The following is a 26,292-nucleotide window of genomic DNA, read 5'->3' on the forward strand; positions in this document are numbered from 1 at the left end:
TGCATCTAATATCTTCCAATAAGTTACATCCCCAATCATCTTGTTAGTTGCTCAATTAGGATTGCTATTTACTTTTAAACCATAAAACAACAAATACTTAGAATTAATAATTTGACTAGATTTAATAGGTTCCCTAGCTCCTTGTGGATTCGATCCCTAAGTACTGCAACTGAACCTCTTATTTGAGAGAGTAATTCACTCCTTAGGGTAATTTGAGTGGTATCAAGCAGATAAACTACAAGATAGTTTAACAGACGAGGAACTGCTCAACATGCAAAAGCGCGATGATACAGATCATGTTCAAGCAGAAGCTGCTTGGGAAAGAACTCGATCGATCGACACTCGTCACCAGAAAACTATCGACAAGCTTCCTCAACAATCGATCGACACCAACAATACCACGTCGATCGACAACCATCCAATACCGAAAATCACTGTAAGCGAAAAAGATAAATTAGATAACCAGTATCTAACTTCAGATGAATTTGGTATTTTCAGGAACCCTAATGGCTACGCAAAAGCCATAGATGGCCGAACACTACACGTATCTCGAGAAGACATCGCAGATATCCTTCAAACAGCCAATGGAGCAGAAAATCTGTTCATGCATCAACGCAGCAACCGAGAACAGAAGACTACAAAGGAGTTCTATGACATAGCTGGTGGCATAGAAAATAGCTTCAAACAACGATCTCGCCATACAACCTATCCATCGATCAACATAGACGTCCTAACGGTCGCCAGACAGCCAGAATTCGGCAAAAGAGCTTATGACCTTTATGGTAACAGGAAATTGTACTGGGAAGAGAAAGATGACTATGGAGTCTACAGAGATGATTGAGAATTTGCCAGAGATCTAGATGGACAAACTATTCCTGTTCACACCAAGGATATCAGAAGACTTCTGGAAAGAACTTTAAGACATGAACCAGCCTACATATGTCTTCCTGAGCATGCAAGCTCATTCACAGAGACGGAGTTGGTACCAGTGATCTACACCAAGGACGAGATCAATGAGATGTTCTATGGAGTCTGTGGTGAACATGAGAAGAACAAAGAAGCCTTCCAGATGAAGCTTGATGGTGTCTATTATCCATTGAATGATAGTATAAGTTGGCTAACCACTTGCATGGGGGAGATGAAGCAAGACATAGCCAGAATTCAGAACGCGACCGACGTTGCTCGACCTCTATCGATCGACAAAAGACAACCCCATTCGATCGACAACAGACAATCACCATCGATCGATAGAGACCATCACGCATCGATCGACAACCACTTGGCCGCATCAATCGACACCAATCCGCCACGCCCACATACAATGAAGTCTCAACCAGATTTCCACACCAGAGAAGAGGTAGATCAGTTGGTAGAAGGGATCTATAGAGCTCTGGAAACTATAGAGGAGAAGTCTTGATGGGAGATATGATGACATCTATTTCCCAATGGATCTTACCATCAGTGCATTGACCTCCAAGGTCAAAGCTATACAAGGGTAGTTAGTGGAGATTCAGTGTTACGGTCATAAAAAAAAAAAAAAGATCCGAGTAGACGATTGCCATCTGTATCGACCGACGCGAACAAGTCGACATCGATTGACATTGCCTTACCTGCGTCGACCGACATCAACATCCTTACATCGGTCGACATCTATTTCGGTCTGGTATATCGTTCCTAGTTGTTACATTTAGTCCTTATGATTTATTTTTAACCATAACTCCGACTGAATTTAAACTGGAGACAGTGTAGTTTAAGTCTCGGGGGAGGTTTACTGATATTTATTTACTTATTAGTCTTACTAAAAATGTTTTCAAATTAAGTTATTATTGAGTCAAGAAGGGGATTATGAACTTATAGATTTTTGCTAGATATCTAACCACTCTTTAGCACCATTCTAGACTTAATGATTGCAGATAGTACTAAAGATTGTCAACTATTCACACTTGCTGAGATTGTTTGAAGGAACCAAAGCTAACCTCCAACACTAAACTTGACACAACTGCTTGTCTTGGGGCTTGGTATACATGGGATCGGATTCTTCAAAGATGTCTGGAAGGTAAAGCATTGTGTATATAGATTTATCACCATTTCTCTCTCTATTTTCGAAATATAGATTATATAAAAAAAATTGTTATTATATTAGAGATTTATTTGGAAGGAATTCGAACAGGACTTGATGGCTACCACCATTAAGGCTTGTTTCATAAGAATTTCATAGGTAAAGGATTAGAACAAGACTTGGTGGCTACAACCATTAAGGCTTGCTTCACAAATAATCCTAGGATATAGGTCAAAAAGAAGTGAACAGGACTTGGTGGCAACCACCATTAAGGCTTGATTGATGGAAGCCTGTCCAATCTTGGTTAATGATCTTACATATAAGCAGACTTTGACCAAGAGAAAAAATTAGTAGAGAGAGAGGATAGAAACTAATGTTTAACTGCAGGTCCAGATACTTGTTTGAAAATCCTAGAATCATGTGATCGATACTCCCAAGGTAAAGCCTTCACTTTTACTTTATGCTAAGAAATGAGGTTGGTAGAGGGGAATGAAAGACAAGATTATGCTAAGTTGTTGGCTAGATGAATTTGGTTGCTAAGCTAGGATATGGTATGATGTACTTTTGTGATTAGGACTTCTTAGAAGTGGATCGCAATATTGTAGAGGTGATGGTTCTAAGTTTTAAATCATGTGAGTCCTTGCTGTTTTTAAAACCTTTTTCAGAGAGATTGTCTGTTTGTTTTGCTTGAGGACAAGCAAAAGGGTAAGTCTGGGAGAGTTGATAGACTATGGATTTGACCCATTTTCATCCATAGTTTATATGTGTTTTTACTAATAATTATATTATTATAGAGTCTATTTATTATATTTATAAGATCAGCAATGTTTTGGAGATAAGTGATGATTTTGGAGCATTTTGGAGATATTTGGAGCAAGCACCCGAGATGACCATCGAGATCGACTATCGGTCGATATTGGAGAGATAGAATCGATCGATACACATGACATGATGTCGATTGACAGCAAAGCGCGCAGGAAGCCCGTTTGGTCACAGCCAACTTGAAGCCCAAGATTTCACTATTTTACAAGATTACCCGTGACGAGTTTTTACCCTAATTATATAAGTTTTGCCGCCATGTTAGAGGCAAAAGTGTGCTTTCTTTGTGTTTCATTGTTTTATTAATAGATAGGAGATAAGATTCAAAGTTATAATTTGTGATTGGAACTCCATTGATATCTATATTATTATTCTATGAAGTTTTTATACTTAAATGTTGCTATGAATTGTTTAGCCATGTCTGAGTAGTTCTCTTGTTAGATTTTAGGGTTTAAATAAGTTAGGAAGGATTAACCCCAACTATAGATTTCTGAGTTGTGATAATCATCTTTAGGATTGTTCATTAATGCCTATGTCTAGATTAGCTACCTAGAACCCGTCCTTGGATTGATTGATAAAAGCAATAGCTTAATTCTCATCCTGAAAACATTCTAATAGAGCTATGTTTCTTGCTATGAGCAAGGCGAGAGCTGATCTAATGAGCTTAGTAAGCATTCATTCAACCTGCGCATAAAGCTTGACTAGAGCGCGTCGATCGATATCACACTTAAATAATCGATCGACGGTGCAAAAGGTGTATCGATCGATACGCCCATTGGAATATCGATCGACACTTTCTATAGATCAATATAACGAGAGTTGAGATCATAGATCTAGTTAATAGACAACAAGTCAATGCCCGCAAGAGCCGAAAGACTTGTTGATCAAATAGTTGAGCTTTACATTATCATGCATGTAACTTATTAGGCATCTATATAATTCCAACTTTCCTGAATAAAAACCCTAAGTCTAGCTATTTCCTTTTTAAGCACCAAAACCACAAAAACCTGCTATTGAACAAACACTTGTTCAATATAAAACTGCAATTTAGTTTAAAAACTCTTAAAACATCTTTGCTTAACAAATCATATTAGAATCCTTAGGTTCCTTAGCTCCCTGTGAATTCGATCCCTAAGTACTACAACTCGACCTCTTATTTGAGAGAGTATAAATCACTCCTTATGATAATTTGAGTGGTATCAATATGTTATCCATCATTCAATTACTCCGGTTCAAATACGATTAATACAAATAAATGTATGTTGGTTAAATTAACCATATACCAAAAATCAGGTGTTACAAAAGAGTTAACATGGATGATCTTAATGTAGCTGACCCACTCACAACAACCAGATGTGGATGTCCGTATGTATCCTGAGTCTGACGCTTAATAGTCTATATACTGGACAAGTTCAACTTGAATGACGATAAGGTAAATGATTCTCACTCAGCACACGTTTATCATTTTGTTTGGATAAATCACATGTTGAATATATCTCCATCATATAAGTCAAAAGTTGATGATAAGTAATAACTACCATTTATTATAAGGACAAAGATGTCAATCGATGCTTAAGCTTGATCCACGCAATTCAACCCAATCTAGAATTGATATGACTTGCAGTTGGTGCTATCTTATGGTAAGCATGTTTGAATTGGAACATTGAATGGGGTGACCTATCGAAAAGTGATTCGGATATCGTGCGAGTGAGACCAAATCACAGTAATTGATCTCGTCATGCTTGTAGAGTCTGTAAATTAATGTTTTTAGTCTCTCAAAATTTATGCACCGGTCTTCACATGGGATGGGAGTCATGGGCCAAGAGAACAAGTACGCGAGTTTCATTTTTCATGGAGTCAAGGGTGTTACATATGGTATCAGAGCATGCTTCCATCTCGGTCATGATCAGGGAGGCGGTGGTGGGGTCTTTGGGTGAAAAAAGGACGTTGTGCTCTGTAAGTGGGTGATTGTAACATCTATTATATGATGATGTATGCTGAGGAAATTAGTTTCTCATTAGACTCTTTGTTTTGTAGGTAACCATATGTGTATCTTGGGTTGCGTAGGAGCAGTGTTGTTGGCGTATTGTTTGTCTTTAGCAAATGAAAATATATATTGTAGTATGTATTTTTATAACTACTGGCTAGAATTATAGATATCGTTTAGATGTATTTCAAAGTATAATATGAATAATAAAGTTTTCTCAAAATGTGTTTGGGTTTCTATACGATATTAGTCCTTGTTCGGGACGAACCAATTAACTGTTTTAAACTCGGGTTGCAAAACCTTAACTTGGAATCGCTAGGGTACCCCTTTTCAGAGATTTGACTTTGGGATTCTACATTTATCCGGGAATCTTGGGTAAATTTTTTTTGGCACAGATAGTACCATCTTTGATATGTTTATAACTTTTTAGTTTGTCGTGCATGTTATTATTTGATTGTTGCATAGCAAACTAATCAAATTTTACTTAAATTGGATCCAGGGTGTTACATAAGTGTATTAAGATTTCTCTTGTGTCAATTAAGGTTAATATTTGTTAAACATTGTGAGCGTATTTAAACTTATTTGGGCTTGGGCCTTTTCTTTTGACTACCAATGATCTATTTGCAAGTTTTACTAGAGTTTTTATAAGTTTGCAAAGTGTGTTTCTTTTTTTTACGCCAAACTCTAAATCAAAGAGAAGCTTCTCTTTCTCTCTCATCTTAACGGCAACATGCAATCCTCTCCAAGGAACACTCGCTCAAAGGCCTCCTCACCCAAAACTGCTTCAACTCTACAACGCTCATGTTGACAATTCGGCACCTTGTCAAATCTGAATGTTAGCGAATCCAGCTCAAAGAAAAGACTCCGTCAAAAATTAAGCTAATCTAGTAATGAACAAGCAACTGAGATGTAGAGGATGGATTCGACCATCCCTCAAAGCCCGAAGAACAGACGGCCCGGCCCATACTAAGCGTAGCAGCAGCTCGAAGCGGCGGCTCGGAGCGCCGATCTCTCGGCGCGACATGAAAGTACTTTTAGTCGGTCGCGCATCGACAAAACACAGTCGGCTCAACGGTTCCTCGAAGCGATGCGGGCTTCTCGGCCCAGCGAGTTAAAAGGCCATAAAAGCGACGTGAGCTAGGTCACGGAAGAGCACCAAGTCGGCTATAAAAGAGAGGAGGGAGACAACGTAAAGAGGATCCGAAATCATTCACACATACTTGGCGGCTAGATTAGGGTTTTCCCTTTATTATCTCGCCGTGTTATATCATTCCGGTAAAGCTCTTCGAGCTCGGGCACCCTTTCCTTTACGCCATTTTCTTTCCTTATAACCGACGAAACACTTTTCCGACCATCAACAAGACGTCTTTGCTTGACCCACCTTTAAAACCGAACGTTCCCTCGTTTAGTACCGTTTCCCGATCAAACAGTTGGCGCCCACCGTGGGACCTCAAGCAAAGTAACGTCAACAAGATGGCGACGAGCAATGATGGCTCTTTCTCTGGAGAAGAGTGTGAAGCTCCCGAAACGACGCCTGTGTCCTTTCCTGCGACTCCGGCGCCGCTACCACCCACATCCATAGAAACTATCATGGCGCGCCTTGCACAGCAGGACACAGCCCAGAAGGCGGCGACCGACCAAATCGCGGCGCTCGCAAAAATCTTATCCCCTCTCGCTGCGAACGTGGAAGCTTCGACGGCGCAGTACCGAAGACATCTGTTTAATACAGATAGAGCGACCGGCGCGATACCGGCGCACGCTGAAGATCAAGATGTCAACGACGGCGATACGGCTCAAACCCTTGGAGGTCTTGACGCACAGACCATAAACGAACTCGCCGCGTTAAAGCAATCAGTGCTCGATATAAACTCCAAGATTCACAACGTAACGACGTCAGCTCCACAAATCGAGCGTGTCCTCGCAGAATCTCTCCGGACGCCGTTCACCGAGAAAATAACGAAGGTTCGACTCCGAAAGATGGAAAAGCTCCGTCTTCCGACCTTCGACGGTGTTTCCGACCCTCCTGCCCATGTCACGTCCTTCAACATTGCAGTGCGACGCACGAACCTCTCTGACGAAGAAAAAGACGCCAAATTTTGTCAGCTTTTCGTCGATACCCTAGAAGGAGTTTCTCTCAACTGGTTCACCGGCCTCCAAGAGAACTCCGTCAGCAGCTTTCACGACCTCTCGACGGCTTTCCTCAAGAATTATATCATGTTTACTCGTCAGGAAGCCACCGCCATGGATCTCTGGAATCTCAACCACGCTAACGGGAAAAGCCTGAGGGATTTCATGGAGAAGTTTAAATTTGTCGTCTCGATGGTCGACGTACCAGACCACATAGCCGTGAAATCGTTGATGAACACCCTCCATATTAAATCACCGTTCCGAGCTGACCTCTACCGGCATCCGACGAGATCCGTACCAGATGCTATCACCCGATCCAACATCTTCATCCGTATGAAAGAAGACACCAGGGCGAAGGCAGAGAAAGAAGCGACGGTAAAACAAATGCCCGCCCGCACTAACGACACTCGTCAGGAGTCTCGCCAGCATTCTGTAGGCGGGAAACCCAACCAAGAGAGGGGTTACATGAACGTATTGGACGAAGAAGAGCCCTCAGGCTCCACAGTTGTCGTGCGAGAGAAGGGATGGAATCATTGGGATAGAGACACCGCGCAGAAGACATCCAGTTCCTCCGAACCAACAAGTTCAAACGCTGTCGAGCCTGACAAGTGGTGCTCGTATCACAAGGTCAAGTCCCACGACACGAAGGATTGCAAGGTTCTTTATGGACATTTCCTTGAGTCGATAGCCAGTGGCAAAATCGAGATAGAATCTCCCCCGCGGAAGCCGAAAAATAATAAAAGCTGGAGCAAAAACAAAGAGAAGAAAACTCAGAAGTCCCAAGCCAGGGCTCCTCAAAACGAAGAACGAGCTAGCCCCGAGAGAGCCCCAGTGAACAACGTCAATCCCGAGGACGAGTCAACCGATGAGGAACGACCGAAGAACCGACGACGAGTGGAAGTAATTCTCTCTCGACCTGACGATTTATCGGATGAAAGCTAGCCCCGAGAGAGCCCCAGTGAACAACGTCAATCCCGAGGACGAGTCAACCGATGAGGAACGACCGAAGAACCGACGACGAGTGGAAGTAATTCTCTCTCGACCTGACGATTTATCGGATGAAGAAATCCCGCCGATAGCACCCGATTTGCGCGACAAATTAGGGAGAAAAATAGATTCTGAGGATCTACGCGTCTTGCTAAAGCGAAAAGCCGCAATGGTATCAGTAAGCAAGACGGATCTCAGGACGACCCTCAATGAATCCAAAGCGAGAAAGGTTGCCCACACCGTAGTTGCTCCGAGCCCCCAACCTCAAATCACAGATTTACGCGAGCAGATCAATTCTAGAGCCGAAGACCTACGGGTCAAGCTCAGTCAGTCAAAAAGACGTGACTTACGACGCTGTCTCGAGAAGGCAAAATGATGTCCGAGCGACCTACGGGTACAACTGGAGTTGATGAAGACTACACATGCCCCCCCTCTCAACGTGATAATGGGCGGCTCACCTCCCTGCGGAGACTCGGTACGTGCCGTAAAGGATTACCGACGATAAGCCGTCACAGCGCAAAAATGGCCTTCACAAGTCGAGGATGACCATCAGATCTCTTTCTCAGAGGCTGACACTCTCGGCATCAGCATGCCGCATAATGACCCACTCCTCGTTGATATTGGGATTGGCGAATGCCAGGTCACAAAGGTCCTCGTTGACACTGGCAGCTTGGTCAACCTTATCTTTAGGGATACGCTCGACAAGATGGGAATCGACTTACGCGGCATGAAGCCCTCTTCACGCACTCTTACCGGGTTCAACGGTTCCTCGGAAAAAATGATTGGGACAATACGTCTCCCGGTTTACGCAGGGGACGTAACCTGAACCGTTAAGTTCTCTGTTATCCGGGATAATGCGCCTTACAACGCTATCCTCGGCACCCCTTGGTTACACTCCATGAAAGCCATTCCCTCTACTTATCACCAGTGTGTTAAGTTTCCCGAAAAAGACGGAACAACATAGACGATCCGTGGAGACCAACGGGCTGCGAGAGAGCTGCTTATCGCCGCAGTCAAGTTACAACAGTCAGTTTCTCTCATCAACTCAGTCGCCAAACCAATTCATAAGAAGTATCCCCAGAAAGAAGAAAACCGGGAAGTCCACATTGATGAAGCCGACCCGACGAAAGTCATACGCATTGGAGCCTTCCTCTTCGACGAGATGCAATCACAGGTCATCTCCTTCCTCAAAGCAAACGCTTCGACTTTCGCATGGACAACTTCAGATATGAAGGGAATAGACCCCGCCGTAGCGTCCCACTCTTGATCGAGTCTCGCGACGGCACGGGCGCTCGACAGGAATTCCTCTGGATACTCGCGACAACGCTTCGACTTTCGCATGGACAACTTCAGATATGAAGGGAATAGACCCCGCCGTAGCGTCCCACGAGTTGAACGTTGACCCTACGTTCAAACCTATTCGGCAGAAAAGACGGAAGCTCGGACCTGAGCGGTCTAAAGCTGTGAATGAAGAAGTCGACAGATTGCTTGATGCAGGATTCATCGCCGAGGTCCGGTATCCAGAATGGTTGGCCAATCCAGTTGTAATGAAGAAGAAAAATGGGAAGTGGCGCATCTGTGTCGACTTCACTGATCTAAACAAAGCTTGTCCCAAAGACAGCTACCCCTCCCTCACATGGATCGTTTGGTAGAGTCGACAGCCGGTAACGAACTCTTAACATTCATGGACACCTTCTCAGGGTACAATCAAATCCTAATGCATCCGGATGACCGCGAAAAAATGGCCTTCATAACGGACAGGGGGACATATTGCTATAAAGTCATGCCCTTCGGCTTGAAGAACGCAGGCGCGACCTACCAGCGTTTGGTCAATCGAATGTTCGCGGATAAACTTGGCGACACTATGGAGGTTTACATCGACGACATGCTGGTCAAGTTACTCAACGCTGAAAACCACCTCGACCATTTGCGAGACTGCTTCAAAACGTTGAACGAGTTTGGGATGAAACTCAACCCGGCGAAGAGCACCTTTGGAGTCACCTCAGGCGAATTCCTGGGCTACATTGTCACCCAGCGAGGCATCGAAGCGAACCCCAAGCAAATAACGGCAATCCTCGACATCCCGAGCCCAAGGAACAGCCGAGAAGTCCAACGCTTAACAGGGAGAATTGCGGCCCTCAACAGATTCATCTCGCGATCTACTGATAAGTGCCTCCCTTTCTATGAACTCTTGCGCGGAAATAAAAGATTCATCTGGGACGAAAAATGCGAAAAAGCGTTCAATCACCTGAAGCACTATCTCACGACGCCTCTGGTTCTGTCAAAGCCCGAGGCCGGTGATACACTATCCTTATATATCGCCGTCACTTCCTCGGCGGTCAGTAGCGTTCTCATACGCGAAGATCGAAGCGAGCAAAAGCCCATTTTCTACATCAGAAAACGCATGACCGAACCGGAAATACGGTACCCAATCTTGGAGAAGCTGGCTCTCGCCGTCGTCACCTCGGCGAGAAAACTCAGGCCTTACTTTCAATCACATACGATCAAAATACTCTCCAACCAGCCCCTCAGAACGGTGATGCAAAACACAAACCAGTCAGGAAGATTGACCAAGTGGGCTATGGAACTCAGCGAGCACGACATTGTATACAAGAACCGCACTGCAGCTAAGTCGCAGGTTCTCGTTGACTTCCTGATCGAGTTAACGCCAGAACTCGAACAAGACCTAATCTTACCAAGCAAGAATTGGATATTGCACGTACATGGTTCATCTACGAACAAAGGTTCGGGGGCAGGTGTACAACTACAGTCTCCCACAAGCGAGCTAATTCGACAATCGTTCAGCTTTGGCTTCGCAGCATCAAACAACGAAGCCGAATACGAGTCTCTCATTGCGGGGCTCCGTCTCACTAAAGTAGTCAAAGCTAAGCGAGTCAGCGCATATTGCGATTCCCAACTCGTGGTAAGCCAATATCTTTGCGACTACGACGTCAGGAATGATAGGATGGATGCTTACCTAAAACTCGTCTAGGATCTCACACGGGATTTCGAGTTCTTCGAAATCACGAAGGTTCCTCGCGGAGAAAACATATGCGTGGATGCCCTTGCAGCTCTTGGAAGCAAACTGCCCGACCAAGTAAAGAGAACGATCCCAATACACAAGATTGAGAAACCAAGCATCAGCCAAATAACCGAGCAGTTGGCCATCGCAGCATCCGTCACCGACGCAATGCATATCAACGACGCAGAACCTTACGCAGCGGAAAGTCAGCTCAGCGATTGGCGAAAGGAGCTCATCGCTTATTTACCTGATGGCAAATTGCCTACCGAGAACTTGGAGGCTAGACGATTCAAGCGACGCAGCGCACATTACGTCGTCATGGACAGAGACCTCCATCGATGGACTGCGACAAAGGTACTCCTTAAATGAATTTCCGGCGACGAAACAAGACTCGTCATGGCCGAAACGCACGAAGGAGCGACAGGCAATCATTCAGGAGGGCGAGCTCTCGCATTGAAAGTGAAGAATCTCGGTTTCTACTGGCCGACCATGAACGCAGATTGTGTATCCTACGTCCAAAAATGTGACAAGTGCCAGCGACACGCTTCAACCATCCACAGTCCGACGGAGTTGCTCCATACCTTGACTGCACCATACCCGTTCATGCGATGGGAATGGATATTATTGGACCAATGCGCAAGAATTGGATATTGCACGTACATGGTTCATCTACGAACAAAGGTTCGGGGGCAGGTGTACAACTACAGTCTCCCACAAGCGAGCTAATTCGACAATCGTTCAGCTTTGGCTTCGCAGCATCAAACAACGAAGCCGAATACGAGTCTCTCATTGCGGGGCTCCGTCTCACTAAAGTAGTCAAAGCTAAGCGAGTCAGCGCATATTGCGATTCCCAACTCGTGGTAAGCCAATATCTTTGCGACTACGACGTCAGGAATGATAGGATGGATGCTTACCTAAAACTCGTCTAGGATCTCACACGGGATTTCGAGTTCTTCGAAATCACGAAGGTTCCTCGCGGAGAAAACATATGCGTGGATGCCCTTGCAGCTCTTGGAAGCAAACTGCCCGACCAAGTAAAGAGAACGATCCCAATACACAAGATTGAGAAACCAAGCATCAGCCAAATAACCGAGCAGTTGGCCATCGCAGCATCCGTCACCGACGCAATGCATATCAACGACGCAGAACCTTACGCAGCGGAAAGTCAGCTCAGCGATTGGCGAAAGGAGCTCATCGCTTATTTACCTGATGGCAAATTGCCTACCGAGAACTTGGAGGCTAGACGATTCAAGCGACGCAGCGCACATTACGTCGTCATGGACAGAGACCTCCATCGATGGACTGCGACAAAGGTACTCCTTAAATGAATTTCCGGCGACGAAACAAGACTCGTCATGGCCGAAACGCACGAAGGAGCGACAGGCAATCATTCAGGAGGGCGAGCTCTCGCATTGAAAGTGAAGAATCTCGGTTTCTACTGGCCGACCATGAACGCAGATTGTGAATCCTACGTCCAAAAATGTGACAAGTGCCAGCGACACGCTTCAACCATCCACAGTCCGACGGAGTTGCTCCATACCTTGACTGCACCATACCCGTTCATGCGATGGGAATGGATATTATTGGACCAATGCCGAGCTCTCGACAGAAGAGATTCATCTTGGTCCTCACGGATTACTTCACAAAGTGGGTAGAAGCAGAAGCCTACGCCAACATCACGGATAAGGAGGTATAGAAGTTCGTCTGGAAAAACATCATCTGCAGGCACGGGCTTCCCTACGAGATAATCACCGACAACGGGTCACAGTTTATCTCGCATAACTTCAGAGAGTTCTGTGACAGGTGGAGAATCCGTCTAAACATGTCAACACCGAGAAACCCGCAGAGCAACGGTCAAGCCGAGTCAACTAACAAAACAATCGTCGACGGCCTCAAGAAGCGACTCGACTTGAAGAAGGATTGCTGGGATGATGAACTAGACGGAGTCCTATGGTCCCATAGAACAACCCCGCGTGGAGCAACGAAGGCTACCCCTTTCTTGATGGCCTACGGAGTCGAAGCACTGGCACCCGCCGAAGTAAACATAACGAGCTTGCGCCATTCCAAAATGTCGCAGAATGTCGAACTTAACCACGATATGCTCCTCGACGCCCTAGACGACATCGAGGAAAAACGCGACCAAGCACTACTTCGCATTCAGAACTATCAGCATCAGATCGAGAGCTACTATAACAAGAAGGTTAAGCCTCGGCCTCTCGAACTAGGAAACCTCGTTCAGCGGAAGTGTTCGATAATACCAAGGAATGGAAAGCTGGCAAACTCGGAGCCAATTGGGAGGGACCTTACAAGATCACCGAGATAGTCAAATCTGGGGTCTACCATCTCGAAACCTCAACCGGCGAAGCAGTGCCATGAGCTTGGAACTCGAAGCACCTTCGACGTTTCCACAACTAAACAAGCACCAAAAGCGAATGAACAGCTAACAGTCCCGTTCCCTCGTTGCTAAAAAAAAAAAACGGAGTAAATGCTCTTTTCCAGCCACTTTTGCTCGAAAAATAAAGAACTACGAATGACTTGATCCTCCACAAAGGAGATACGTAGGCAGCCTTAACGGGTCCAGCTGTAACAAAAAAAAAAAACTCCTCCCTTGAGAAGTCCACACCGCTCATGCGATGCCCACACGAGCCCGCCCCGGCCTCTCGATCGAACGTACCGGCACTCGCACCCCACCATCGAGTATGTCCTGATCAGACATGTGATCGTGGGGACTTGGTCGTATCACAGCATTGGCTGATATGTTCGAAATGATGACTCCTATCCATTTCTTGATTTACTAAGTAAGGTTTGGCCGACCGAATGCTTAGATATTACTTTGAAATCGGATCTGGAACCGTTGCCATTTAAAAAACTTTTCCTAGTCCCAAGTTGCCCGCCTTTGGCCCGCGCCTAGTCAGCGCACAGACAGCTGAGCCAAACGAGCGAAAGCACTTAACGACTGATGGCTCGGCGATAAACTATTGCAATCCCACTGAATTTGTGATCTACGCGAGGCAACGTCAGAAACAACGATATCATTGTCTCGATGCAGCGTTGATCACATGCTCTAAATATTCGTCTTCGCGATCAGTATTTACGAAGCTCCTTAGACTCGATACAAAGTCTAGACTCTCTTATAATCCTTCGAAAACTCAAATGACAATGCTACGGTTTATTGAGTATTTAAAATTTAAGAAAGTCAGATAAAGTAGAGTTCATAAAGTCTTCTTCGAGGAAAGGATAGATGGAGTCCCAAGCAAACAACAAACGACCTCTCCGGGTCAAGTCAAAAAAAAAGAAAAAGAAATTGAGTTTAAGTTCGAAAGGGACGACGAAGTCATTCTTCTGCATCTTTGGCCAGATCCCGCGCAGCGTCTTCATCACCGACAGATGGTCCTGAGGGGTCCGCGTTCATCGAATAATCTGCGCCTTCGTTCTCAATATGAGGAGTCGTCTCGCCCTCGCGAACCTCGAGTAAATCCTTAGGAGGGTTGACCTGGGGGTCATCTACCTCTTCACCTTGGCCCTTGTCGACCTCTCTGTCGTCCTCATCCTTGTTCGATTCCCCATCCTGGACATCCTCTTGGTCAGCAACCGAGGAATAAGAGATCTCAAAGACAGCGGTTCGAGCCTGGTCTTGTGACGAGATTGCCCCCTCATCGACAGTTTGAACGACGGGAGCCGGCACGTTGCTTCCTGGGGTACCGTGAACGAGAAGGAGAGATCGAAGCCTCGAGACAATTAGCGGGACTTTGGAGAGCAGCACCGATCCTCGGATCGACCAGGTGTGCATTGGTTCCGTGCGGGTCGAGACCTGTGAAGGCTCGCATATCGACAAACTGTGAGTCGAGCTTAAGTGGAGACAGGGCCAAGTTGTCCTCGGGGATCTCGCCAGGGTTTAGTTTTGCAGCTTCCTTCTCGAACTGCTTTTCTTGGGCAGCAAACATGTCAATGGTCTCCTGAGGGACGTCACGACCGCTAGCCTTCAAAGCTTCAAGGTGTTCTTAGTTCCGAATGCCTGACTCTGCAACAGCAACGAGCCCACCAGTCGCGCTGATTTCCGAAGTGCTTGTTGGATTTCGCGATCATCTCGGTCTCAACCCTCACCCTCTCCTTTGTAACCTCATAGATACGCGAGTACCTGAGTCGACCTAAGTCTTTCTTATGCTCTGCGGCCTTAACTCCCATTTCCTCCATGAGATTGGCCTTTCGCAGCTCCAAATCTTCGATGGTAGAGCGACCGATGAAAAGCTTCGCCTCAGCTGCATCAGCTCGCTCCTTCTGAGCCTTTCTCCGAGCAACTGCTCGATCCCGTTTTTCGGCCATTTTATCATACTATTCTTGCCATTCCGCCCTCTTTCGGCGAAGAAGCCTACCTTTGGCCGCCACCGTCCTCTTCAGCTTCTCCGACTCTGAAAGCGCTTCCTTCAGCATTGTGTCGTATTTCTCGATGACGAAGTTCGAGACTCCGTCGCACTGCGAAGTACGGAAGCCAAAACACTTAAGCAAATAAAATAAATACAATGCAAATGGAAAAGACGATGGAGACGAAGGAAAGTCTTACCAGCAACTTGGTACGAGCAGCATCAACGTACTCGTCCTGGAAGATCAAGTCAGCAACCGGTGGAAGAGGCTTCGGGCTGCATTTGATCTGACTGACCAGTTCCGCGCATCTGTTCGGAGCATAGATGAGGGGAGTCGGTCCATCGTATTCAAACAAGACGCGGTCGGGAAACTCAACCCTCAGAGTCTTCCTGACGACCGGAGCACCACCAGTCGACGTACCGGGAGCCGACGCCCCGGGGACCGATGGAGCAGAAGCTCTGGCAACACTTGGAGCAGAAGCAGAAGGAACCTGGCTACTGGTCGTTCCCTGCTCGCTCGCTTGCTTCGATCTCTTCTTCTGAAGCGGAACCTCGGGCGAAACATTCCCGGGTTTGTCTGTTAAAGCCAAGTTAGGAGTTGGCCCGACAGTCGAGCCAGCCCGAGCAGACGAACCGGCAACTCCAGCACCTCGGGTCGCAACGTTCTCCTCTAGAGATTGCTGAGTGTTCGACTGCTTCTTCTTCTTTCTCTTCTTCGTGGGCGGCTCGGTGGCCTCAGTGTGATCAGTTTCCTCTGGAAGAGTCTCGAGATCCTCACCAACGGAGGGATCGTCGCGAGATCTCTTCTTGCTATTCTTCTTCTTAGAAGCAGCGGCGGTGGCGCTGGGTGAAGAGGCTTGACGCTGAAGATTTGCGTCGGTTGTGTCGGTAACCACCATCTCGTTAAAGGGTACCGACGGCTCAGCACTCGGCAGACCAAGCTGGGTCGCCATCATGGCACTTAGATCAGGAAGGCCCCTCATTTTCCTCGCTTCGTTGATCCTCTTATGTTCTTCTTTGGTGAACAGCGAGATCCGTCTCTTAACCTTGTTAGCCGTGGGAAGGTAACTTGAATTCCAATCCTCTGCGAAAAACATGAACAAAAGGCTTAGTCACGAAAGTGGAAGCATAGAGTCGCAGCAGAACAAGGAAAAGAGCAGAATTACTCCTGGAACAGCGATCAATGCAACGACGAACCCTCTCCCAAGAAATGTTCCCCCAATGCTCTTGATCGAGTCTCGCGACGGCACGGGCGCTCGACAGGAATTCCTCTGGATACTCGCGACAAGTCGGATGATCAGCTGCAAAGAAAAAAAACAATGAGAATAAAAACGGTTAGTATGCGAAGAAACAACGCGAGTTAACGAGGGTACTCTACCAAGTAAGGTGTTCCACAACACACGGTAGTCTTCGTCCGGAGGATCCTTGAAGGCAGAATCGTCGCACTTGACGTAAAAATAAGACCTCTGCCAGTCAAATGTCTTATTAGGGTGCCCCCTATCACGTTATAGCTTGGTCGCATCTTTATCAACAAAAGGCCGTCGTCCAACGAGCTGATGGACGTCAACTCCTCGAAAGCGCAAACACTTAGAGAGACATCGATCTCGGCAGCCATGACCATCAAGGCAACCGCGATACGCCATGAGCCATTCAGGAAATGGCTGATCGCTGCGCCTCGGCGCCTCACGTACGATGTAACCAGTCGAGGGATCGGGAACCAGAGCTTCGTATCGTCTTGAAAATAGGATTCATAGACGCACTGGAACCCAACCGGCGGCGACCAAGGCCTCTGGCTTTTCGAAGGAATCAGGAAAGTCACCCCCAATCCGCGACGTTCCCTCAAAAGTTTCTTCACACTGTCAGGAGTCGACTGCATCTCGATAACGTTCTCCCAGGCCTGACCACTCACATCCGGAGAGCGCATGAACTCGGGAGCTACAGCCGAAAGTTCTTCGAAGATCTCTCCAGGGTAGTAGCATGTCGGTACGTAATTAACAAGAGGAGCTCCGTCTCTCGCACCGCCCGAACCGTCTCTTTCGCAAACCTGCGGCTCAGCTGGAGTTCCTCCTACTTCTTGTCGGTATGAGCGCGCTGACTCGGAAACCAAGACCTTTGAGACAGATCCAAATTTCTAGTGTCCATCATCGCTTCGTGATGGACTTGTTCGAACTCTTCGAGCGGAACCCCGCTCGCATCTCTCCCGGGACTAGATGCAGTCGCAACCTCTTTCCCTTTCTGTTTACGAGATAACCTCCCACCAGACGACATACCGCTATCTATTCTACAACAACAACAACCTAGAGAGAAGCAAGGAGGAAGAGAGAGAAGTACCTGGATAACGCGGAGAAGAATGGAGAGAATGAGAAGTGGAGAGGTATTTATAGAGGAGGAGCGGGGCGTTTCCCCTAGGCGTCATCATTGGGTCTACATGGGCCTACATGGGCCTCAAAACAGTGCCTAGCCGCCCGAAGAAATCGACGCGCCGTTTCGAATTCTCGCAATAACCGGTTCCAACCCAAGCCGAACCAATGGTCGAACTAAAAATCGGGCCTAACCAAACGAAAACCGATTCGACCGGGACTCGATTAAACCGCCTAAAAACATGAGAATACATGAAAAAGTCTCGCAATACGACGACCGAGCAACGCACTTTTGCGACGGCCCATCTGTCCTTCCAAACCATTAACTTTACAAATTCATCGAGCTCGACAGAACGTCACTCGCCGATGAACTGGGGAGACTTACTGTAGAAGATGGATTTGACCATCCCTCAAGGCCCGAAGAACAGACGGCCGGCCCATACTAAGCGTAGCAGCAGCTCGAAGCGGCGGCTTGGAGAGCCGATCTCTCGGCGCGACATGAAAGTACTTTTAGTCGGTCGCGCATTGACTAAACACAGTCGGCTCAACGGCTCCTCGAAGCGATGCGGGCTTCTCGGCCCAGCGAGTTAAAAGCCCATAAAAGCGATGCGAGCTAGTTCACGGAAGAGCACCAAGTCGGCTATAAAAGAGAGGAGGGAGACAACGTAAAGAGGATCCGAAATCATTCACACATACGTGGTGTGTTGTATCTTTATGGTAAAGCTCTTCGAGCTCCGGCACCCTTTCCTTTACGCCATTTCCTTTCCTTGTTACCGACGAAATGCATTTCCGACCATCAATAAGACGTCTTTGCTTGACCCACCTTTAAAACCGAACGTTCCCTCGTTTAGCACCGTTTCTCGATCAAACATGAGAGATTCAATCTTTTCTTCAAAAGGAACCACAATATGTAGCTACTCGCTTAACGTTCGCGGAGATGTATTTGCTCCATCCATCTCGTGAACCTCTCAATCCTAAGTTCATGACAGCTGCTGCATACGAGATGTATAAAAAAAGTTTATGCATACATGACATATATATAGATGCATAATGGTAGGTCCAAATTTTACAAAAAAAATAAAATTTACATTTTGGCCTACTTTGGACTTTTACGTTCACACTTTGACATACTTTGGCCATGAGGTGTATTTTAGGTCATTGTTATGGCTGATTTGTGATGAAAATGCTCCCACTATGGAAAGGAGAATCGTGCCTAAATGAAAAGTTAGTTTGATTTTGTTTAAGTCATTAGTTAGGCTTTATTGTTGTAATTAATAGTTGGTAGGTTTGGGCTTCATACAAAATCGTTGGATTAATTGTTAATATTTTTGATTTGATGGTTAGGGTTAAAGGTAGGAAGTCTGGTTAATAAGTTGTTGGGAGTTACAGTGGGTTATCATAGTGAAAGTGTTTGTATTTTTTTAACATGTGGTTAGCTGTTAGTAACGTATTGTATGGATTGGTGCGTGGTTAATGGTCAGTGGTTCGTAAGGAAGTAGCGGATGGAACTTGTGGTTGGTTAGGTTGAGAACATGTGGTCAATAGGGTCTGAAGTTTTGTGGTTAGAGGCTGAGGATTTGTGGTTAGAGTTAGAGGGTTTGTGTGGAGAGTCTGAAAGTATGTGGTCATGGTTAAAGGTTACATGCATGGTCAGGAAAAGTAGTGATGTGGGCAGGATTAGAGGTGTTGTGTTAAGGCGACCAGTGATTTGGTGGCTTTTGTGGCTAGGGTTGTTGAGGATTGAAGGGTCTGGTGCATGTAGTTAGGGTCGGAGGTTTTATGGTTAGAGGCTAAAGAATTGTGGTCAGGGGTCAGGGCCGGTAAAAAAATTTTAGAGTCCCAAATTTACCAAAAATTCTTTTTAGCTAAATTTTTAATAAGTTGCCTACAGCTCCTTAAATCTCAGGGCATGGGTAGAGGGTCTGTGGGGAGAGACTGAAGTTATGTGGTCAGGGTTAAAGGTTATGTGGTCAGTAGGAATAGTGATGTGGGCAAGGGTAGAGGATCTGTGGGGAGAGACTGAAGTCAGGAAGACTCGCCGGTAACTAGACAAGAAGAAAGATTCAAACTCGATACTATTTGAAACTTAGAAGTCAAACGAATCGGAACCGAAACCAGTTAAGTGGCTTGAAGCATCTATGTGGGTTCAAGAGTGAGCATATAGTTTTATCTCCAATACTTTAGTAAAGTATCCATTTTCCATATGTACTACCAATTGCAAAAGTTTACTGGTCCTTCTTTGAAGAAACTCACGCCAACATATCAAAATATAATGATGGCTAATGTTACATATCTTCCTTTTGGTCTAGATTTTTTTATGGATTGCCTTGAAAAAATTGGGATATTTCCCTGCAACGCCAAAAAAAGGATGAGAGAAAAAAATTAAAAAAGAAAAAATTAGTAGAACATGTCACTGTCTCTACTTAATAGATTTATTGTTAGTTTTTACAATTAATGAAATACAAAAAGAAAAGATAATGATTAAAATGAGGAGGCAACAATCAAGTCTTCTAACATGTATATATGATTTAGTGAAAACGTATAAATGTCAATTTAAGATCAAAAGTGTGTCAAACTCAAAGTATGTTCTTGCGTAATGAAAAGTGAGAAAATATGTGCGAGGGTAATGGTATGTCCTATGTAATACAATACAAAATATGTACATTAACACACACATTAATAGACGTGTGTACTGTATATATATATATATATATATATATATATTTTTTTTTTTTTTTTTTTGGCAAATACTGTATATATATATATATATAATCTTTGTATCCTTTGGTCAATGCATTAAACACAAAATGGATCATTCGCGACGGCTCACATGGTTAATTATTTTCCTTTAATTGTCTTATATATATGCAGGTTACTGAGATACAGTTACACCTAGATATTTAATTAAATGTTGTTTGTTAGTGCAAGACAATTAAGGTGGTAGATTAGACCTTATATTATACTATTTACAAAACGTTGGAAGAAGACTTTTGGTTCTATAAATTAAACTCATTTGCAACTATCAAGAGTAACCCATAACACAAACAAACAAAAAGGAGCAAACGTTTATGGATAGAGACTATGCAGATTACAAGACCACATGCTATCATGTTCGCTAGCCCAGGAATGGGCCATGTCATCCCGGTGATCGAGCTTGGAAAACGCTTAGCCGGATCTCATGGCTTCCAAGTCACTATCTTCGTCCTTGAAGCCGACGCAGCCTCCGCTCAGTCTCAATTTCTCAACTCACCTGGCTGCGATGCAACACTTATTGACGTCATCGGCCTCCCGACTCCAGATATCTCCGGTTTAGTTAACCCATCAGGCTTTATCGCGATCAACCTTTTGACCATGATGCGTGAGACCATACCAACCCTCCGGTCTAAGATCGAGGAGATGCAGCACAAACCAACGGCTTTGATCGTAGACTTGTTCGGTCTGGACGCGTTACGGCTCGGTGGTGAGTTCAACATGTTGACTTATGTCTTCATCGCTTCGAACGCACGTTTTCTCGCGTTGACTATGTATTTCCCAACGCTGGAGAAAGACGTTGAAGAGGAGCACATAATAAAGAAGAAACCCTTGCCTATGCCTGGATGTGAACCGGTTCGGTTTGAGGACACTCTTGAACCATTCCTTGACCCAACCGACCTTATATACCGGGAGTTTGTTCCTTTTGGTTTAGTTTTCCCAACGGCTGATGGTCTTATTGTGAATACATGGGAAGATATGGAGCCCAAAACTTTGAAATCTCTTCAAGACCCAAAGCTCTTGGGTGGAATCGCTCGTGTACCGGTTTATCCAATTGGTCCTTTATGCAGACCGGTTGATCCATTGAAAATTAACCATCCGATTTTGGATTGGTTAAACAAGCAACCTGAGGAGTCCGTGCTTTACATCTCATTTGGAAGCGGCGGCTCTCTCTCAAGTAACCAGCTAACGGAACTGGCTTGGGGGCTCGAGTTGAGCCAGCAACGGTTCGTTTGGGTGGTCCGAGCCCCCGTAGACGGTTCAGCTAGCAGCGAGTATTTATCTACTAATAGCGGGGAAGTACATGACTATCTACCAAAAGAGTTTCTTAGCCGGACTCACGAGAGAGGCCTTGTGGTCTCTTCATGGGTTCCACAAGCCGAGATCCTAGCCCACCAAGCCGTCGGTGGGTTTTTTACTCACTGTGGTTGGAACTCGATTCTTGAAAGCGTAGTTAGCGGCGTTCCAATGATTGCCTGGCCGCTTTTTGCGGATCAAAAACTGAATGCAACGTTGCTCAACGAGGAGCTAGGAATCGCCATCCGGTCTAGAAAGCTAATGTCGGAGGAAGTGGTTTCGAGGGTGGAGATCGAGTCGTTGGTGAGAAGGATTATGGTGGAGGAGGAAGGTTGTGAGATGAGAGAGAAAGTGAAGAAGCTGAGGGACACGGCGGAGAAGTCGGTGAGTTGCGATGGTGGTTCATCGCATGAGTCGCTATCGAGAGTGGCTAACGAATGCGACCGTCTTTTGGAACGAGCTAGAAATGCTCGTGGTGCCTAGAAATGCGTACCGTATTGGACATTCACATTTCAACTACGTATCGTTTACTGTTTCTGGAATATTGTGCTGTGTTTTCTTGTCTTGCCAGATGCCTCATGCTACATGCTATCACGTTTTGTTCAGGTGCTTATCGCGTTAGAGTCACTAATGTATTTACATTGTATAAATAAATAATATGTGTTGAATTTGTATTGTTAAGTGTTTACCTTTCATCTCTAAATCTGCCGTTCTTCTTTTAGTTTAAACTTGTGTTTGTTCAAACAAAGTCTTCGGTTTTCAACAAAAAGGTTGTATGGTCGGTCAATCTGATACGTAGATTCATTTTTACCCAAATAAACCTGAAACGTTAAAAATGGTTTCTTTAACTCTGTTGTTAACATGTTACATGGTGTCCAAACCCAATATGAGATGGTAACTGCATTAGTTATATTAAGATTTTCAGTCGGCTAATCTTTGGTAAACTTCTAAGAACATTTTCATTGGAAAGTTTCGTGAAAAAAAGAGAGAGTGAGAAAGAAGTTCAAATGAAAATCTTTAAATTGTCCATAGAATTTATGAGACTCATTTCTTGTATTGTTTATATTTTTTTTAAATTAAAACTTAGTTTTATAATTACATTAATTGAAATAATAATATTTGTTTATTTGAGATATTCGAAAAAAAATCATGGGAGTGCTCTTACGTGATTATATTACTATAATCAAGCTAGTAGTAAAATAGTAAAAGTCACTTCTAAGTTAATGGGGTGAGTAGTTCTTTTTTTTTTCCGTCCATAATTTTATTAAAAAAGGAAACGGGCCAAGCTCATGACCGAAGCCCAAGTGCAAGCGTACTGAAACAAAAACCCATAATACAAACCGGGCAATTACAACGAACAGGCCGAAGCCAAAAGGGAAAGCACGGCCTAACCGGCCCAATACACAAACGCGGGCAGTTCGCCCTAGTCGCGCCGAATCGAGACGGCCACCGACACCATTTTTCGGCGGAGCTCCTAACCTGCAGAGCCTCCACACCTCCGTAGTTGTTCTCCGCAGCCAAGTCTTCACGCCGGAGAGTTCATCGACCACGTGAGATCATCTCCGACTTTGCACCACCAAACACTTTGGACAGGCGGCGGAGAAACACCACACTTTTGCCCTTAGCTTCGCCGGAACTCAAAACATGCAGAGCTCCCGATTAGAAGCACAGCTATCATCGAAGCTTTTCCTTCTTCTACTCGGAGAGAATCTACCAATGTCAATGATTCCTCATCCGATTGAGATCCAAGATCCAATTATACTCACTTAACCGCGAGCCAAACAGCTCACACACATAAAGGAACCAAAGTCCAAAGTAACGGACCACCACAGCCGGCGACGTAAGGAAGAACATACCTTCACATCCCGGAAACTTGACCGACGACGGCGGAGCTGTCGAAGCCTCCACCCCTCGGAGATAAAATCGGCGTCGACAGATCTGTGCAAGCCTCTGTCTCCCGGGAACCGGATCACAACTGACCATACGACAGGCCCACCACACCCACTCCTCTTGCGACCGCGTCTTCCCTCCAGCGGTAGAGACGCCGATGATGGATCCCGGACCACCAGAGCTTAGACAAGGCAGGGGAAAGAGAATGGGGTGAGTAGTTCATCTAACATTTTAAATGGTTAGGTATTAATGTTCTTTTCTAAGGAATCTTTTTGGTCTGGTTAATTAATGAAACTTCAATCTGATTGGAACTGAGATTAAGAAAAGACAAATAACAGAGTCGTTCGGACGTGACAGTTCCTCTACTTTTGATCGTTTTGGGATATGCATGGGACTATTTAAACTGCAGATATGTCTCTTACTGAATCAAAACATATATTAATGTTACTTCAAACACGTATTTTAAGAAATGACGTGTATCATAATATATTACTCGCAATTTATGTTTTAATTTCCTAAAATATATTTTTTATATTTTTAATGCATTTTTAGTAAATCACAATGATAAATTAATTAGGTTTATTGAGATTGGCTAAAAAAAGTGAGAATAGTTAAAAACAAAATAATACATTTACATTTAAAAATATTTTATTAATATATATGAAAACTCAAAATATACATATTTTTGAAACGAAAAGAGTATAAGATATTTACCCCTCCTCTAACATATATTTTATCAATTTATTATCATGCATAAAGCATTATTGGTTACTCAAACTGAGAAAGTCAAACACAATGTCCATGAATTTTTTCTAGCTGAGTTAATGACTTCTGGTTATCTACCCTGTAAGAATACACAGTTTGATATATTACAAACTGACTTTGACTTTGGTGATAGTTTTTTGATAGAATTTGTTACAAGTGGATGCAGATTTCAGTTACTACAAAAGGTTACGCACTATGGAATGGAACCACCTAGAATTGTGAATTTTGGATATGATTGGTCATGCAATTATTAATTATGGTTTATGACTGTTGAATTCAATTTTTCCAGCTTTAGTGTGATCAGGAATTGTTGAAATTTTGTTATTCATGTTTGTTTATTTCTCCCAAGAAAAACGAAGAATAGATCATCTCATCTAAAAACTAATTATAAACTTGATTATAAAATTTAGTTTTAAAAGGAAAAAAGCGAGATTGTAAAAGGTATACATATAACTAATTATCGGTTTGATTATCCTCTATATTAAAAGAGAATAATAGAAAAGTACACTTTAAATTTAACCTTAGTATCATATGATATATTACAAGATATTCCTTATAACTTAAAAATAAGTTATAAAATATCATTAAGGCTAATTATGTCTTTTGCTATTGGACCAAAATTTGTGGAACCTACATAAATGAATTATACGAAAAAATAAATATAATATTCATACATTTGTCAACGAACTATAGTCTTCTTTTTCAGAACACTTTGTTAATTAATATAATGTTTTTATGATAATTGTTTATAGCTTTCGAAATTAGTTATATGGTGATTCTTCTCCTTTTCGGGTTCGCTTTGGGTTGCTTGGGTAAATAGAGAGTTGCTGCAAAAACGGTTCATTTTGGGTCATTACCACAGGGAGTGGAGGATCATGGCCTTGGCGTAAACTTCTAAAGCTCATACCACAAGCATTATCTTTCCTTAGAGTCGAGGTACGAGATGGTTCTTCAACATATTTCTGGTTTGATGACTGGCTAGGTCTGAGAAAACCGATTCATAGAACAGGGGGATCAGGTCTTCGTTACTTAGGCACCCGTGGTAATGCCACTGTTTCAGAGGCAGTTACCGAAAAGAATTCACTACAAGAAAACATGAGATTAACGACGGAGGTATTCCTCGTGAGTTCGTCGTAAAAGAGTCTTTACAAGGAATTAGCGAGGAAACACGTTTCGTCATTACTCGTTCGTTGTAACGCATATTTCCTCACCAATTCGTCGTAACTTAGCGAGGAAAACATTTCGTCGTAAAGACGAAGTACATCATTTTGTCGTAAAACCACGTAATGATTCCACGTAAGGAGGTCGCTATATTTCCTCATAAATACCTCGAAAGGTGTTCCTCGTAAATTACACGTAAATATCTCGAAAGTATTTCCTCATAAAATACACGTAAATACTTCGAAAGTATTTCCTCGTAAAATACTCGTTTAACCTTCCTCGTCATTTCCTCGTAAACTTTCCACGTAAATAAGTGGTAATTTAGCTACGAATTTACTTCATTTTTTTATTTTATAGAATTTAAAAATATAATTAAAAAAATAATTAAAATTATTTAATTTATTAATAAAATTATAATTTAAAATAAAAATCAATACGAAAATATTTTATATATATAAGTTTTGAATTTATAATACAACAACCGGAAGAAAAAGAACTAAGGGTCGTTCATCGCCTGATAGAATTCCTCACTCCTCCTCGCAACATCCGCCTCGTTATGTGTGCCGGATGACTCGCCTGGAATGGGATGTTGTTGTCGCATGTTCCTCAACATGGACTCTCATTCCGGTGCTGTGCTTTGAGTTCGTGTGTTCTTGAAGTCTGGCACTGTGTGTTCTTCAGCTGAGTTGCAAGTTTGAAGCTTTCTA

General features: G+C 44.1%; 3 protein-coding genes across 3 annotated transcripts; 2 read left to right on the forward strand and 1 right to left on the reverse strand.

Annotated features, from left to right (window-relative positions):
* Positions 1 to 6,338: 6,338 nt before the first annotated feature.
* LOC106334024 lies at positions 6,339 to 7,934 on the forward strand. The gene has a single exon (XM_013772394.1). It carries the CDS (start codon positions 6,339 to 6,341, stop codon positions 7,932 to 7,934), a length of 1,596 nt encoding a protein of 531 aa, XP_013627848.1.
* Positions 7,935 to 15,333: 7,399 nt separating this feature from the next.
* On the reverse strand, positions 15,334 to 17,630 carry LOC106334035 (uncharacterized protein At3g60930, chloroplastic-like). Its single transcript, XM_013772403.1, has 5 exons — positions 17,523 to 17,630; positions 16,728 to 17,472; positions 16,529 to 16,663; positions 15,563 to 16,446; positions 15,334 to 15,474 (listed from the first exon to the last, which is right to left on the reverse strand). The coding sequence occupies exons 1-5, from the start codon at positions 17,628 to 17,630 to the stop codon at positions 15,334 to 15,336; spliced, it is 2,013 nt and encodes a 670-aa protein (XP_013627857.1).
* Positions 17,631 to 20,767: 3,137 nt separating this feature from the next.
* On the forward strand, positions 20,768 to 22,437 carry LOC106295675 (UDP-glycosyltransferase 72E1-like). Its single transcript, XM_013731648.1, has one exon. The coding sequence runs from the start codon at positions 20,804 to 20,806 to the stop codon at positions 22,250 to 22,252; it is 1,449 nt and encodes a 482-aa protein (XP_013587102.1). The 5' UTR covers positions 20,768 to 20,803; the 3' UTR covers positions 22,253 to 22,437.
* The last annotated feature ends 3,855 nt before the right edge of the window (positions 22,438 to 26,292 follow it).

Source organism: Brassica oleracea, chromosome C1 (assembly GCF_000695525.1).
Source record: "Brassica oleracea var. oleracea cultivar TO1000 chromosome C1, BOL, whole genome shotgun sequence".
NCBI classification, from domain to species: Eukaryota; Viridiplantae; Streptophyta; class Magnoliopsida; order Brassicales; family Brassicaceae; genus Brassica; species Brassica oleracea.